This window comes from Sturnira hondurensis, unplaced genomic scaffold (assembly GCF_014824575.4).
Source record: "Sturnira hondurensis isolate 20B ecotype Veracruz unplaced genomic scaffold, ASM1482457v3 Scaffold0025406, whole genome shotgun sequence".
Classification (NCBI taxonomy): Eukaryota; Metazoa; Chordata; class Mammalia; order Chiroptera; family Phyllostomidae; genus Sturnira; species Sturnira hondurensis.
This window is the reverse complement of record NW_028098037.1, coordinates 559,787-576,415: the sequence shown is the minus strand read 5'-3', so window position 1 is coordinate 576,415 and position 16,629 is coordinate 559,787. Positions and strand designations below refer to the sequence as shown.

At 35.6% G+C, this 16,629-nt stretch overlaps 1 protein-coding gene across 7 annotated transcripts in view; it reads left to right on the top strand.

The window, feature by feature from the left end:
* UBE2W (ubiquitin conjugating enzyme E2 W) overlaps positions 1-16,629 on the top strand; it is a 59,507-nt gene that overhangs the window by 24,590 nt on the left and 18,288 nt on the right. For 6 of the 7 annotated variants that reach the window (XM_037039731.1, XM_037039730.1, XM_037039728.1 and 3 more), the window contains 2 exons: positions 2,484-2,575; positions 9,313-9,415. In XM_037039731.1, coding sequence (XP_036895626.1) covers positions 2,484-2,575; positions 9,313-9,415 — 195 coding nt within the window. Of the gene's footprint in view, positions 1-2,483; positions 2,576-9,048; positions 9,142-9,312; positions 9,416-16,629 lie in introns of all 7 variants that reach the window. The other variant, XM_037039733.1, reaches the window with a different exon arrangement.

The following is a 16,629-nucleotide window of genomic DNA, read 5'->3' as shown; positions in this document are numbered from 1 at the left end:
GCCTACTACCCAGGCACGTGCTCTGAGAATCAAACCTGTGACCCTTTAGTTCGCAGGCCAGCAGCACTCAATCCACTAAGCCACACCAGTCAGGGCCATAGCTCTACATTCTTGATGTTTATTCCTCATTTCTATCTCTCCTTGTGCTAAACAAGGATTTCTGTCTTTTAGAATACTTTCTCAAATTGTCACTTTGAGATAAAACTTCCCAAGATGTGAAGCCTAACTCTCCATCTATTTAACTTGATCCATTTCCCATCAAATTTTAATATACCATGTACTTGTTTTGTTGTTACTTATTGACTGTCTTTTCCCTCACTAGAATTTAAGCTTTACAAGTCCAGAAATCTTGTCAGTATGTCCTTTTATGTATTACCATTATTACTGTCTAAGAGGCATATATTCTGTTCTAATTTTGATTTATAAAAATCAAAAGGTTCCATAGTATAATGGAACCACAAGAGGTTCCCTAATATAATGGTTAGCACTCTGGACTCTATAACCACAAGAAAATCATTTAGTGTTTTTGTGCCTTGGTTTTAACATATATTAGTGTGGGGTAATACTTAGAGAAATGCGTTAGTTTAGAAGCTGAACGTGTTTAGGTATGAATGGGCTTGTTAGGGTGCTTCTTTTAACTTTTTTTTTTAACCCTCACCCGAGGACATTTTTTCATTGCTTTTAGATAGAGCGGAAGGGAGAGGGAGAAACATTGATGCAAGAGAGAAGCACCAGTTGGTTGCCTCCCCTGTGCACCCAGCCAGAGATCAAACTCACCACCTTTCAGTTTATAGGCTGATGTCCAAACAACTGAACCCCACGGGCCAGGGCAGGATGCTATTTAAATTTTTAAAAATAAATAGGACTATTTTATTTGATACGGTATTCTTCAACTTAAACTGTGATGTTCACTATAAAAAAGTTATCTTAGTACATTTTTTACTGTCATATTTTTCATCTTCAGCTGTCTGAAAAGCAGTGATTAGGAGCCAAAGAGGCAAAGATCACATCATTGGTATAAAATGGCATGATTTAGCACTGTGCTGTGCAAAGTGTCTGTAGACCTATTATTGGGCCATGCTTTTATTTTATGAGAACTTGGAGAAATTGGTTCTAAGTTTTTAAGTTGGTTTCCATGAGGCGTTATGTAATATGGTTTAAGAGCACATGAAGCAGGAAATGTAAGCCAATATAATGCCACCACTGACGATGAGTTGGGGTTTGTTATGCCAAAATAATGTGATATATTCAGCAAAATAAATAAACTCTGTTGCTGAGTAATGTGGGGTTGGATCAGAATGTGAGGAGTGAGAAACTGCAAATAGTTGATAGCTCATTTGCATTGTTACCAGTAATTACAGTATTGCAAGATCTGAGGGAAAGTTTTCATTCTTGACAACGTAAAGAGCCATTCATTTAAGTTCTGTTACAATAATTCTCAACAAAGGTGAGGAGTTTCTAAACTCCTTAGAAACTTCTAAGTTTAGTGTTTGATGATGTTGAGCTTATTTAAAGGTGTCATCTTTTCAATAACCTATTGAAAAGATCTAGAAACATTGCTATACTGATAGTAATATTTGACTGTCCAGAAAAAGCAGATACTAGCTTTTAAGCAGCAAATTCTTGAGTTCTGAACAGATGTTCACACTTGTTTAGTTTAATCTAAGAAAAGACATTTATTCAGAATCATATATATATATATTTATAATGTTGCATACAATTCTAAGAGCACTGATTATTTGGTTTTTAAAACCATAAATTATGATCTTCTTGTGTTTTTGTTGTATACTAACAAATAATGTCCAATAACGACACTAATGGGAGAGTGGACAATAATAAAGGCTGTACAAACAAAAATGCCAAATACATAATGATTTGGGGGTATCTAATATGTGGAAAAATAAGTCTACATATCTTGGGCTCTGATATGTTACATTCTGGTGTTGAAAGATTAAATTATGTGTGGATGATCATACTTAAAACAAATATGGTCTGCAAATTATAAGCTAAAACTATTAAAAACTTTTTCAAAAGGCTTTTTTCATGACAAGTTACTTCGTATAGTTCCTCTGGAAAGCTTGTCTGTCTGAATTGACATGTTCTTTAAGTATTGTGGGGAACTGTGGTATTTATCATTGAAAAGCAGTAAAAGAAGCACTACTAAAACTCAGCATTTATGACCTAGGCTGAGACCTCATAACCTCAGTGAAGTAGCTGTGAAGTTTTGTAGGTAGGTGGCTGCTCTTCATAACGTCTTTACAGCACCAATTTTTATAAATATATTTAGAAATACTTTGACAGTAGGTTGTGAATTAATAATACAGGCAATTGCAAATTTGAATATTAAGCATATATATAATAGAAGATATAAGGTGTTTATAAAGGAAAAGGTAGGAGCATTTGGAAATTTAATTGAGGGTTTTAGACTATCACTAGAAGGATATTATAACAAAAAAGTACAAGTTACTGATATTTTTTTCTAGAAACGACTGCAGAAAGAACTGTTGGCTTTGCAAAATGACCCACCTCCTGGGATGACTTTAAATGAAAAGAGTGTTCAAAATTCAATTACACAGTAAGTATTTAATTTTTTAAAAGTACTTATTTGTTTCTTCACCAATGTAATGTATGAATGTATACTTATTTTTTAAAATACAGAATTATTTTCATATTCCATCACATTCTTTTTCTACTAAGGAATAAATATAGTTAACAGACCTTACTTATTCTGTGCATGAAAAAATGAAGGGTGGAAGGGAACACAAGTGTTCCAATTCAGCTCCTTCCTTGGGAGTGGAGGAGGAGGCTCTTCCCAGGTAGGATACTAAGAAGAATAGAGATTAGGTCCCTACTCTTAAAAGTGAGCTTGAATTAGTTTGAAATGTTTTCGAGAGTCTCATTCTAAGATCTCACAGCCCAGTATTGTCAATTCTTCACCATTCCTTTGATTTAATAATTCTGTTAAATAAGAGTAAATGTTCTGAAATAGGGGAAAATTTAAAATAATTGACCATAGCCTTAAATAAGTAAACCTCCAAAAACATAAAAGGGAGAGGAGCCAACAAGATAGAAATTTACTACAGACCTACTTGTAGGACAAATATAACCATTCAAATACAGTGATAGTCTAGTTCCAGAGAGCAAAAGTGACCTAATTTTTTTTAAATTATTTTATTTATTTATCTTTAGAGAGGAAGGGAAGGAGAGAAGGGGAGAAGTATCAATGTATGGTTGCCTCTCATGAGTCCCCTATTGGGAACTGGCCTGCAACCCATGCATGTGCCCTGACTGGGAATCGAACCGCGATCGTGTGGTTCGCAGGCTCATGCTCAATACTCTGAGCTACACCAGCCAGGAAAAGTGACCTAAATTTATACAGTGGGAGGACATACTCATCCTTTCAGAAGAAACAATTTTGGTTGCCTTTCACATTGACATTTGCGTCATTAATACAGGAGTCAAGCTTTAAGAACAAGAATACAGAGAATGAATAATTTTGATGTTTGGATAGATATATTGATGTTTGAAAATGTAATAATACATCTCTAGCTCTGTAACATTTTTTTTAAACATTCCTGATTCTCAGTTGATTGAGCATTTTTAGATTCACTGCAAAATTGACACAAGGCAGAGAAATTTCCCATTTACTCTCTGCTCCCACACATGCGCGGCCTCCCCCGTTATCAACAGCCCCCACCAGAGTGGTACATTTGTTACAATTGATGAATCTACGTTGATACATCATAATCACTCAAAGTCTATAATTTTACATTGGGATTCACTCTTGGTGTTAAACTTTATGTGGATTTGGACAAATGTATAATGACCTTATGGTATCATACAGAGTATTTCCACTGCCCTAAAAATTATCCGTTTACCACGTATTCATTCTTCCCTCTCTGTGGCTCCCCAAACCCCTGGCAACCACTGATCTTTTGATTGTTTCTATAGTTTTCCCTTTCCAGGACGTCATATAATTGGAATCGCATAATATGTTGCCTTTCAGATTGACTTCTTTCACTTAGTAATATGTGTTTAAGGTTCTTCCATGTGTTTTGTGGCTCTCATTTTTCATTTATATCAAAATTTGGGAATAGAGCCCATATTTCATGTGTATGTGCATTTCTTCTGTATAATTTCTTCTATATAATTAAACAAGGGGCTTTTTCTGTTCTATGTAATTAAACAGGTGGATTATACTCTGCTTTCATCTTTTTCCTGTCTTCCTTTGTTAAGCTACCTCAGAATATCCTATAACAGCTAGCCTTACAGTTCTCAAGGAAATTGGTATTAATCTATTCCTGCCTCTTTCAACTATACTTTTTTGGGGGGTGGCGGGGAACCACACAACACAGTGACTTATACAGAGTTAAAAGGAATGGTTTCCATTTTCACAAATAATAACTACAAAGTATAACTCCCAAAATGGCATTACCTTTTTTGGGAGTTATACTTAAAAAATCAGTTTATTAAAAAAAAATCAGTTTTATTGGGGTAACACTGGTTAATAGCATCATGTGCATTTCATGCATACAACTTTATAATACGACATCTATATATTCTCCCACCCAAAATCTAGTCTCTTTGTGTCACCAAATATTTGACCTTCTTTACCTTCTTCATCTCTTCATCCTGCTTCATCTCAGTTCCCCTGTGGTAACACCATGCTGTTGTCTGTGTCTGTGAGTTTGTTTGTTTGTTTGTTTTTCTTTTGTTGCTTTTTGTTTGATATGAGTGAAATCATATGGTTCTTGTCTTTTTCCATCTGACTTTCACTTAGCATGATGCTCTCAAGATCAATCCATGTTGTCTCAAATGGCAGTTTTTCATCTTTTTGTGGCTAGTATTCCATTGTACGTACACACACCATTTTCTTTATCCAATCATCAGATGAAGGACACTTAGGTTGTTTCCATGTCCTGGCCACTGAATAATGCTGCAGTGAACATAGGGGTACATATATCTTTACAAATAATTTGTTTAGATACCTAAGGGGGGGGTTGCTGGTCATGTGGTAACTATTCTTTTTGTAAAAATATTTTATTTATTTTTAGAGAGAGGGGAAGCGAGGGAGAGAAATACAACGTGAGAGAGAAACATCAGTTGGTTGTCTCTTGTATGTGCCCCAACTGGGGACCAAACCCACAACCCAGGGCATCTGGCCTGACTGGGAATCAAACCAGCAACCTTTCACTTTACCGAAGCATTCCCAATCAACTGAGCCATGCTGGTCAGGGTGGTAACTCTATTCTTAATTTTTTGAAGAATCTCTGTACCATTTTCCATAGAGGCTGCTCCAATTTACATTCCCACCAGCAATGTATGAGAGTTCCTTTTTCTCCACAACCTGCACTTATTTCTTGTCTTATTGACAATTGACATTCTAATAGGTGTGAGGTAATATATCATCGTGGTTCTTAATTTGCATTTCCCTAATAGCTAGTGAAGTTGAACATCTTTTCGTATGTCTGTTGGCCATCCATATGTCTTCTTGGGAAAAGTGTATGCTCAGGTCCTTTGCCCATTTTTTAATTGGATTGTTTGTTCTTTTGTTATTGAGTTGTGTGAGTTCTTTATATATTTTGTATATTAACCCCTTGTCAGAGGTATCATTTGCAAATATTTTTTCCCATTTACTTGGTTGCCATTTTGTTGATGTTTCTTTTGAGAACAGCATTATCTTAGAATAAACCTGTCATTTAGAGATTTTGTCAGGTAGTAATTTTGTTTTTAAATAACATTGTAAATGAATCACAAAAGTGTTATCTTTGGCCCATCATCCAGGATATAAAAATAGTCTTATAAATATCAGATCTTAAAACAGTTAAATGGGATTGTATGGGATGTAGATATAGATAAGGAAGATGATGAAAGCATATTAAGCTTTTTGGAAGACATTATGGTAGCATGTGTTATGACCATTAAAAACATGTGTATTTCATCCTTTGACCTAATAAACCTTATCCTATTTTAAGGAAGGAACAGAGAGATAGAAAGATTGACTTTAGAACTAACTACAGTTTATGTTTGATCAATGTGGGGGTTAGGAGTACCAGCATCCTGTAGTCAGAAATTCACTTAAAAGTTTTGCCTCCCCAAAAACTTAACTGATAGCCTGTTGTTGACTTACCAATAATGTAAATAATTAACACACATTTTGTATGTTACATGTATTATATACTGTATTCTTACATTAAAGTAAGCTAGAGAAAAAATGTTATTAAGAGAATCACTAGGAAAAGAACATATATTGTACAGTACTATACATTTTTATTGAAAAATATTCACATATAAGTGGACCTGCCATTTCAAACCTGTTGTTCCAGGGTCAACTGTGCTCATTTCAACATTATTTCTAGGGACAATTTGAAAACAATATAAATGTCAATAATAGGGAAATGGTTTCTCAAGGTAGTATAGTGAAACAGCACCCCTTGAATTTTAGTCTGTAGTCTGCAGGTAAAGCAAAAATTTTATGTAGTCATAATTACCCTTGAAAGTCCCTTAGGCCGTATTGGTATGTATCCTGTCTTAATACACTCAACTAAGCTAGTTTTTCCTTCAGAGAGGAATAGAGTTGGTTGTTTCTTTGATTAGGAGCCATAAGTGCATGGGAAAAAAGACACATTTAAAATTAGAATCATAGAGCGATAGCTACTCATAAGTTCAAGAACTGAGAAATTCTCCCATTTCATCCTTACTCTGTGGTATGTGCTTGTGATTAAAATAATAAACATTGATGATTTGAATCGATAAAGAAACTGCTAAATGATGCCCTGGCTGGTGTAGCTCAGTGGATTGAGTGTGGGCCTGTGAACCACACAATTGCGGTTCGATTCCCAGTCAGGGCACAGGCCTGGGTTGCAGGCCAGTTCCCAGCAGGGGACTCATGAGAGGCAACCATACATTGATATTTCTCTCCTTCTCTCCTTCCTTTCCCCTCTAAAGATAAAAAATATCTTTAAAAAAAAATAAAAAAGAAAGAAACTGCTAAATGACTAGTATGAAATGTACCCCAAAAACTTTTAACAGTAATAATTATCTATGGGTGATTTTTGTTTTTTTGTACTTTTTCTAAATTTTCTGTAGTGAACATGTTCTACTTTTTAATTAGTAAAATGTTATTTAAACTTATACTGCACAATTAAAACTATGCCTTTTTTTACCTGTTTCTCACCCAGCTATTGGAAGGATTACTGAGGTCTTTACTTAGCTATTTAAAAGCTGTACTTACGTAGATAACATGAAAATTTGTGGTATGTTGTATGTCCTAAAAATTGCCTTATGAGAAACTGAGAAATGAGAATTTCTCAGTTCTTGAACTTATGAGTAGCTATTGCTCTATGATTCTAATTTTAAATGTGTCTTTTTTCCCATGCATTTATGGCTCCTAATCAAAGAAACAACCAACTCTATTCCTCTCTGAAGGAAAAACTAGCTTAGTTGAGTGTATTAAGACAGGATACATACCAATATGGCCTAAGGGACTTTCAAGGGTAATTTCAAGGGTAAACAAAATGAAAGGGCACCAGGAAGTCCTGAGTTTTCTTCAGAATATCTCTCTGTAGGAGTAAAATGGGATTTTGATGGCTAGGAAGGACTTACCTACTTTGAAAAGAGAATAGGTTTTATATTTTGTTTTTCAGTGCAGCTTTTTTTAAAAAGACTTTATTCATTTATCTTTAGAGGGGAAGGGAAGGAGAGAGAGAGAGAAACACCAATGCATGGTTGCCTCTCATGTGCCCCCTGCTGGGAACTGGCCTGCGACCCAGGCATGTGCCTGGACCGGGAATTGAACCGCAATCCCTTAGTTCACAGACCCACGCTCAATCCACTGAGCTACACCAGTGAGGGCTCAGTGCAGCTTTTGCATTGTATATAATTTACTGTGTTCTCACTTTGATGTTGGGGGGGTGGTTCATATGTAATGTTATGTATCTTTCCAATAACACTTTGAAATGAATATCCTTTTTCGGAAATACCTGCTTTACAAGTGAAATATTTGAAATGGGAGAAGTAGAACAGCTTTCTTTTGGCCACATGGGTAGTTAAGGGACAGGTCTATCTAATTTCACTGTAAAATACTGCCTCTTGGGTCTGTGGTCATCTATTTTTTTACCACCTATGGTATTCAGCTTGCATTCTGAAAGTGAATAGTCAAGCTCTTAAGAGTCTGTTTGCATCAGCTACCTTTGCTTTCAGAGATTTGGTACATTTATTATTTTATATACTCTTAACATACTGTATGGGGTAAGAACCCCCAAACCGTATTCTCAATCTTACTTCCTTTTGTTTCTTTGTATTCAGAATAATAAATTTCTATACCTGAAAAGCATAAGATTAAAAGAGTTTGCCATGTATACAATAATTACTGTAAGTGGGAGAAATAAAAGTGTAGTCTGTACACTACCCTCTTACTTTACAAAAATGAGGAAGATGGGAGCAGAGAAATAGAGACTATGATGGCAGAGATGATTGGGCAGCATTTGGAAGCAAAGTGGACCAAAGTCCTGAGAATGAGTTCCTAATTATATCTCAATTTTATATTCATGGTTTTTATGTATGGAAACAGAATAAGCTTGCATAGACACCATAGAAATCTATTCAGGGTTTTATTAAGCAATTGAAATATAATGGGAGACAAAGGAAATGTCATATAGATGTTTGAATACCTGTTAGAGTAAGTGGACCCATATCAGCTTAGCTTTCTTTTTCCTAGTCTTCCTCAGGATACTGATGAGAAAGTCAGTCTGATCACTGCAATTCTCTTTAGTCATTGCTAATACCTACTTCCCCCATTGCTTCTACAATAATTGATACTAGAATGGTAGTTGATTAGTTTGATGTTATTTATAAAATCTTTTTAGCCTTTGCAGAAATAGTCTCAAAAAATAAGGTAGTATAAATTAAGTACGAAGATCACAGTCTTTTGTATCAGCTCCCTGAGTTGGGGTTTTATTTTGGGTTTTTTGTTTGTTTTGTTTTTCATTTTTCATTATTTATTTTGTTTTGTTTTTCATTTTTATTATTTATTTTGTTTTTTTTCAGACCTGGGTTAAAATTTGGCTCTGTCCTTTGCTAGCTGTCCGACCTTGATCTCGGTATTTAACCCCTGCATGGCAGAGAAGGGAATATGGCCAGGTGTGTGAATGCCTTCTTTTATGATTGTTGGGAGGAAGAAGTGTGCAGTTACACATGAATCACACCTATCCCAGTGCCTGGCACAGAGGAAGTTTTTGGTGTTCCCTTTTCTCCTCACCCCAATTTCTTTTATCTGAAGTTTTTAATTTGTTGTTGTTGTTTCTATTCTAGGTGGATTGTAGACATGGAAGGTGCCCCAGGTACCTTATATGAAGGGGAAAAATTTCAACTTCTATTTAAGTTTAGTAGTCGATATCCTTTTGACTCTCCTCAGGTAACTTCCTTGCTTTTTAAAATTTCATTGTATTTTTAGATTATAGCAAAATGCTCAATTAGTGATTTTTGAGTAAGAAAAACTTTGCAAAATAAATTCATTATAATTATGTAAATAAATTTATTTATCTTACTATAATATAGTCGAGATCTTATGAACATTTTATCAATACATTATTGAGATGAGGGCTTTGCTGCTTTTGTATTTCTAAGAACTTAAAACTTTCTTATCCATAGATGTTAGTAAAAAGGGGGATGGAAATCTAACTCAAACTCATGGGTTGTAGAAGAATTTAGCATTCTGGAATAACTAGGCACTTGTTCTTAAATAAGATAATAGAATGATATTGTAAAGAGGTGAGTGCTTTTTTACAAAGGAGCACTTCTTTGATTTTGCATTGACATGCTGTCTTTACAACTTTTTAGTACTGCAAGGACAGAATATATTATAAGCTGTTAAACATCTAGACATGAGCCCCAAATCTGATTATTATAATTTGAGGCACTGTCAGTTTAGTTAATGGCTTAATACTTGGACAAGGGAAAATGGTAGTGGAGGAACATTTCTGAGAGCTATTTAACTGTGATAAATGATCAGTCGTTGGAGGTTAGAGAATGGGAAGCTCTAGGTTGACTTTTGGATTTCTGGCTTGGTAAAGGTAAATGAGTTACTTGTTAGTGGCAAAATGATAAGAGTTAATGCCAACTCTTGTCTATTGTTGCTAGGTAATGGGGTTTTCTGGATGATGAAATTTCTCAAATACTTGAAATTAAACTTGTTGGATGGTAAAATAAGCTATTTTTAAGGGAAATCCTATTTCATAGCCACTTTAAATAGAATATACCATGGACTAGTAGAATTCGACATAATCAAAAACAAAAGTAAATGTTTTCCTTCTCTCCAGAAGATGATCTTCACATTCTGTTGTTGCCTTTTGGCTTATTAGCATCATTTTTGACTGTTAATGTTTAAAGACAACAGGGTCTCAGTTATGTGAAGGAAAAATACAACTAACCAACTTGGAAGCTTTTGACTAGGGAGATGTTGGAGGCTTACTGTGGGAGCTCATGCATGTTTCACCAGAGGAAAATACTATTTTTTCTAAACATGAAAGTAAGTCAAAATGTTTTCTGATCTTTAGTATTTATATCTAAATCAAGTCTCCAAATTAAGCATCCTTTGTATTTCATCTTTAATAATTGTATAAGTATGGGCATTTGTAATACATGCCCACTCTTCTGATTTTCGAGTTCTCCAAGTTCTTTATTCAGCTCTCCCTTACTCTTCTCACTCATCTCTCTCGTCTCTAACTTCTTCAACTGTCTTAAGCAGCTGACTCCCAGGTCTACAGCTCTGTGTACAGCCTGTTCTTTTCTGAGGTTTAATTTCACACCCTTCTTGAACAACTTCATTTGAATAACTCCAGATGTCTCAAATTTAATACATCTTTTTCAATTACAAAATAAAGGGAAATTTGTTTTCTTGTTTTACTGTCCACCTCTACTGGTGTTAAAAATTTTCCCTTGTTCTCACTCTTGAATGCAGCCTTTCGGATCCTTTTGTAGTCATTTCTTATCTTACTATCAGTGCCCTAGTCCAAGTTTTTATCTTTCATTTGGACTATTACAGAATAGCTTAGTTCTTTTTACCCCTAGCCATCCTTTCACAGTGCCGTCTGATTTCTTGGAAATTGCAAATTACCTCATTGGTTTTTACATGTACACACAGAACCACCATCCCACACCTTCCTCACTAAAACCTCTAATGATTCATTATTTCCTGTCAGGTCTAAAAGCTCTTTAGCTTAGCATTTATAAAGGTCCCTTCATGGTCAAGTCAAAATTTAATCATTACAGTCAGGTGTTACTTCCAGGCCTTCTACTCTATAGTAGTATTTATATCATACATTATAATGGAACATCCATCTTGATTTTTATCTTGTAACATCATTAATGAATAGGTTAGGAGGAGATGGGTTTGTCCTCATTTTGTAAGTGAAGAAATTGAAACTTAATAGAACTGAAGTGTCTTGTTTGTGGTTTAAAAGCTAGCTAGTAGAACAATCATGACTCAGACCCATGCTACTTCTCTTTTTTTAAAAAATATTTTATTTATTTATCTTTAGAGAGGAAGAGAAGGAGAAAAATATCACTGTATGGTTGCCTCTCATGAGTCCCCTGCTGGGAACTGGCCTGTAACCCAGGCATGTGCCCTGACTGGGAATCGAACCTCAATCGTGTGGTTCGCAGGCCCACGCTCAATCCACTGAGCTACACCAGCCAGGGCTTCTCTCTTATACTGCCAATTAGGAGTGAATACCAGCATGGAAAAAAATGCCTCTTTATCCATTCATTACTGTTATCCTTGGAAGACAAAGACCATATGTAGAATGATACCTTTGAAAGCTCCAGGGCACTTGTTCCCACTCTTTTGGACTATGGGAATTCTTTTTTTAACATCACTTAATTCTATAGTCTCTCCCATGTCATAGAAGTTGGACACTTTAATATCCATGGTTAAGAACATGACAGAGATACTCTGAGTCCAGTAATATTTTTAGATTATTTTAATCACATCATCTATGTGATTATAATGTAATTAATAATGGGTCTAACTATAAATGCTTGGTATGCATGTAGATTTCAAGATTTTTGCAATGACAAACTTCCCAGAGGTTCGTTGCTCTGGGGCAGGGATCGGAGCCGCTCTGGAGCAGTGTTTGAGGAGCCTTGGCAGCACTGGCACTGGTGAGATAGTCTTTCACTCTCCTGTGCAGTACTGAATGTACCACTGTTTACAGGAGAAGGATTTGGAAAAATGTGCCTAGAATAGATTCATCTCATTGTAAAATTATTACTTTTGTATCTGTGAGATTTGTAAGACCATGTATAAACTTTATAGTTTGCTGTGTTTTTTCCCCTGCTAGTTATAATTAATTACTCACATTATTTCAGTTCATTGTGAAAAAGCTACCTATCTAAAATATGGTGTTTTGCTCAGCCATTTATTCTAAAAGAAGCAATAACAACAAAAGAAAACTCTTTTCATTTAATATGGGAACCAAGATGAGACACCTTTTCATTACTGGTTTCTACTAATGTACACTGATGATCATCCATACAGAAAATAAAATTTTTATATACTCACATGCTGCTTTTCTGTGTTAGGAATCAGGTAAATGGTTGGTTAATTTAACATGTATTGAGCATGAATTGTGTGCCAGTAATCTGTGTACTTTAGAGATTGGAGAGAGTACAGAAATTAAAAAGCATTGGTCCTTCCACCCTGGCCGGGTAGCTTAGTTGGTTAAAGTGTTGTCCCCATACATCGAGCATCGAGGCTGCGGGTTTGAGCCCCAGTCAGGATGCCTACAAGAATCAACCAGTGAATGTGTAAATAATTGCAACAACAAATTGATCTCTCTTTCTCTCTCAAAAAAAAAAAACAAAAACCATTGGTTCTGCCTTGTAATGTGTGTAGTATTTGGATAGGTAGACATTTATTCATTCATTTTAAGTATTTATTGAGCACATAGCATAGGATAGATCTTGTACCTAGGTATTGGTGATTCAGTGGTGAACAAAACTGCAAAAAAAAAAAAAAGCCTGCTTTTGTGTAGTTTGCATTCTTGTAGAAAGAAACAGACAATAAACAGTAAGTAAAATTCAGTATGAAAAATGGAAAAAAGTAGAAAAGAAGAATGAGGGTATTATGGCTTTGGGAAGAGTGATTAGGGAAGATTTCACTGAAAAGGTGGCATTGGAGAGAGATCTGAAAGAAGTGAGTGAGCCCTGTGAAAGATGAGAGAGGAAGACCAGTGACTACTACAAAATGCAAAGGCTCTGAATCTGGTGCTCCTGGAGTGGTCCCCAGAGTGGTCCATAAACTAGAGGGGGTAGGTGTAGATCAGAGGTAATTTGGCCTGGAGGATTCATCACAGGTTGTGTAGGGCATTTATAGCCCATTGGTAATAATTTTGAATTTTACTCTGAGTGACATGGAAAACATTTGAAGATTTTCAGCAGAGGAATGATATGATCCTACTTGAAATTAAAAGGTAAAAAGCTGGCTGTTGTGTGGCAGATTGACTGGTGGGGGATGATTGACTGACAGGCAAACCAGATGAACTATTGAAGAAATCCAGGAAGGATAGCAGTGAAGGTCATGGAAGGCACCATATTTTATATCTATTTTAAACATTAAGTGAACAGGATTTGCTGATGTCAGAAGTGGGGCAAAGCATGAGAGGACATGGCTGTTTCTGAGATTTGTGAGCATATATTGTTACAGTTTTATGTGTAGATCATGGAGGGCTACAACAGAGGATGAAAGTGAGAGCATATCTGGGGACCTATCAAAACAGTAAGGTGAAGGAGTTAGAAATTCATCTCAAAGGAATTAGGAGGTACAGTCATTCTACATCAAAACTATATAGTCTTCAAGCCTAGCATCTTACTGTTTTTCTTATCCTTTTTACCTCTTTGTTCACATCATAGCTTTTGCTTCCTGCGTATATCCACTAGATATTTAGACCCCCCCTCTTGGACCCCCTTCCTCTATCAGAGCATCCAACCTGGAAACAAACAAATCTGAAATGCCTCTACATTGTCTTGTAACTGTTCCAATTATATTTGTTGTTAAGCTTTCAAATAATTTTGTTGAAATTTTAGAAATAGGAAGGGAAATATGTTTTTAGAAGGAAGAGGATACTGTGTATTTAATTTTGAAATCATATTAATGCTAAGAGCAGAGGTGAAAATATACTTTCTGTGATTAAGTTTTACAAACTTTTAAAAACGAGTAATCATTTTTACTCTTACCCATATTTCCCCTCTTGTGCATTCCTCCTTAATATAGACCTTTTTGTTCCGTTGTTCAAAAACTCCCTCACTGCAGAGATCCAGAACCTGTTTTCATAGTGTCTTCATCCTTTCCTTTGTGGTCTGATTCACCCTGCACTTTCATGTTATGGTGCTTAAGCATTTCAAAGTCTTAATAACAACTTTTATTGCCCTAAGTTGCCTAGCATCTAGGACATGTGAAAGTGTATGGTGAATCCTATTCATTAAAGCCTTGGAGGTAGAGTGGAAGGAAGATACAGGAGAAGACTGGTAGGCTAGAACAACACAAGGCATAACAAAGAGAATGAGAACCCAAGTTTAGTTTCATTATATCCAGAAATTTTGTCTTTGCAATACATATATAGCTCTGTGGTCATGGCAATTATGAAAGACTGGGAAAACTACTAATATTGATGCTGCTAATGCATACTGGATGACCAAAAGGAAATAATTGAATTGAAAACTATTAAAATTCTAATCCCCAGTCACTTTTGTCAAAGATACACTATTTATATTAGACTTAACCTATATCACATACTATTCATAATTATATACTTGATTTAGTTTATACAGTAAACTCTTTGCTCATATGTTCAGCTTTATAGTTGCACATTAAGTATTGTCATCTGCTTATAATTTTCATCAGGAAAAAACATTCTTTCATATTGTCCCTGGAGAATTCTTGGTATTTATGTTATCAGTTGGCTTTTATAATTATAGCCTGTTTTGTACTATTCATTCTGATATGCTGTGTTTTAAAGTAGCCTGACACGAAATTAGGTGTCTGACTTTATAATTGCTTCTAGTTTGAGCACTAGTAGTATTCCTTCCTTGCCGTCAATGTTGGGAAGTTGAGCTTGATTTTTAGAAATCTTATATATTAGTACCATTAATTTCATGTTAGGGAGGAGTTATTTAAACTCCTTTTATTTTGTCACTTACTGGTGGCTTTCAGTTTAGATTGTAGTAGTTTTATGACAGTACATGCAATACCTAAAAGTTACCCAGAGATTAGCTTGCTTAAAATTTCAAGTTGTGCCCTGGCTATTGTAGCTCAGTGGATTGAGTGCCAGCCTGCAAACCGAAGGGTTGCCAGTTCCACTCCAAGTTAGGGTGCATGCTTGGTTTGCGGATTGGGTCACCAGTTAGGGGCATTGGAGAAGCAACCACACATCAGCACTTCTCTCCTTCTCTTTCTCCCTTCCTCTCCTCTCTCAAAAAAATGAATAAATAAAATATTTTTTAAAAAATTCAGGTTGTATGTGGAGTGTGCATACTTAACAAAATTATATGAATCCTAAGCGTAGTTCTGTCTTAGATATCACCTGCTCTTGAAAATGAGCCAGACTGATAGGGAGGTGTTTGGAGGACTATTTCTAATGCAGATTCAGAACTTCAGGTGTTGTTCACATGCATTAGAGCTGAGATCCTCTTCTAAAATTGTAACTTTTATTTCCATCAAATAGCTTGTTCTAAAACATCTGTGATTCCACTTTAGTCGTTCGGTTTAGTGTACAGTCTCTAGCTGCTAACTGTTTAATCTATATGTATCTGAATAAATTATTTTAAAAATAAATAAATTATTCTTATTTATTCCCTTTGGTTTCCAGTTCATTGTATTCAGTTGTCTTGTCAGATTTGTTTTAGATTGTTTTATCAGCTACTCGGGACTCCGAATAAAGAGTTTTTGAACTCTGAAAATAACTTTATCATCTCTTAAGTTTTCAGAACCTAGATGACTACATTAAACTGAAATGTTCATTTCTTTTTTTGGCTTGTTCTCCAGATTAAGTAAATGAGGATGATTAAGAGAGTGATCTTGAAGAAATTCAGTCTTGATTACTCTCCTCATCACATGCAAAGGCCAGAATAGGGAAGTTTACATTAAAACAGTCTGTGGAAACTACTTACCAGCCTTTTACATGAATAAACTGTTGAAAAGTTGTTGTTGCTGTTTTTTGGGTTTTGTTGTTTTTTTTAAAAGATTTTATTTATTTCTCTTTAGAGGGGAAGGGAAGGAGAGAAGAAGAGAAACATCAATGTATGGTTGCCTCTCATGCGTCATCCCCTGCTGGGAACTGGCCTGCAACCCAGGCATGTGCCCTAACTGGGAATCAGACCATGATCCTGTGGTTCACAGGCCCGCGCTCAATCCACTGAGCTACACCAGCCAGGGCTGGTTGTTGTTTTTTGTTGTTTTTTTACATCAGGAATTCATCGTCTTTAGCATGTAAACTCAGCCTTTCCATGTTTAGACAAACTTCTAAAATTCTGTATCTGGCAGGTTAGGCCCAAAGAGTTACCTATACTATGTACAACTAATTCATTCCCCCTTTTTTATGGTTGCTTAAAGTTTCAGACCGGCTGCATTTG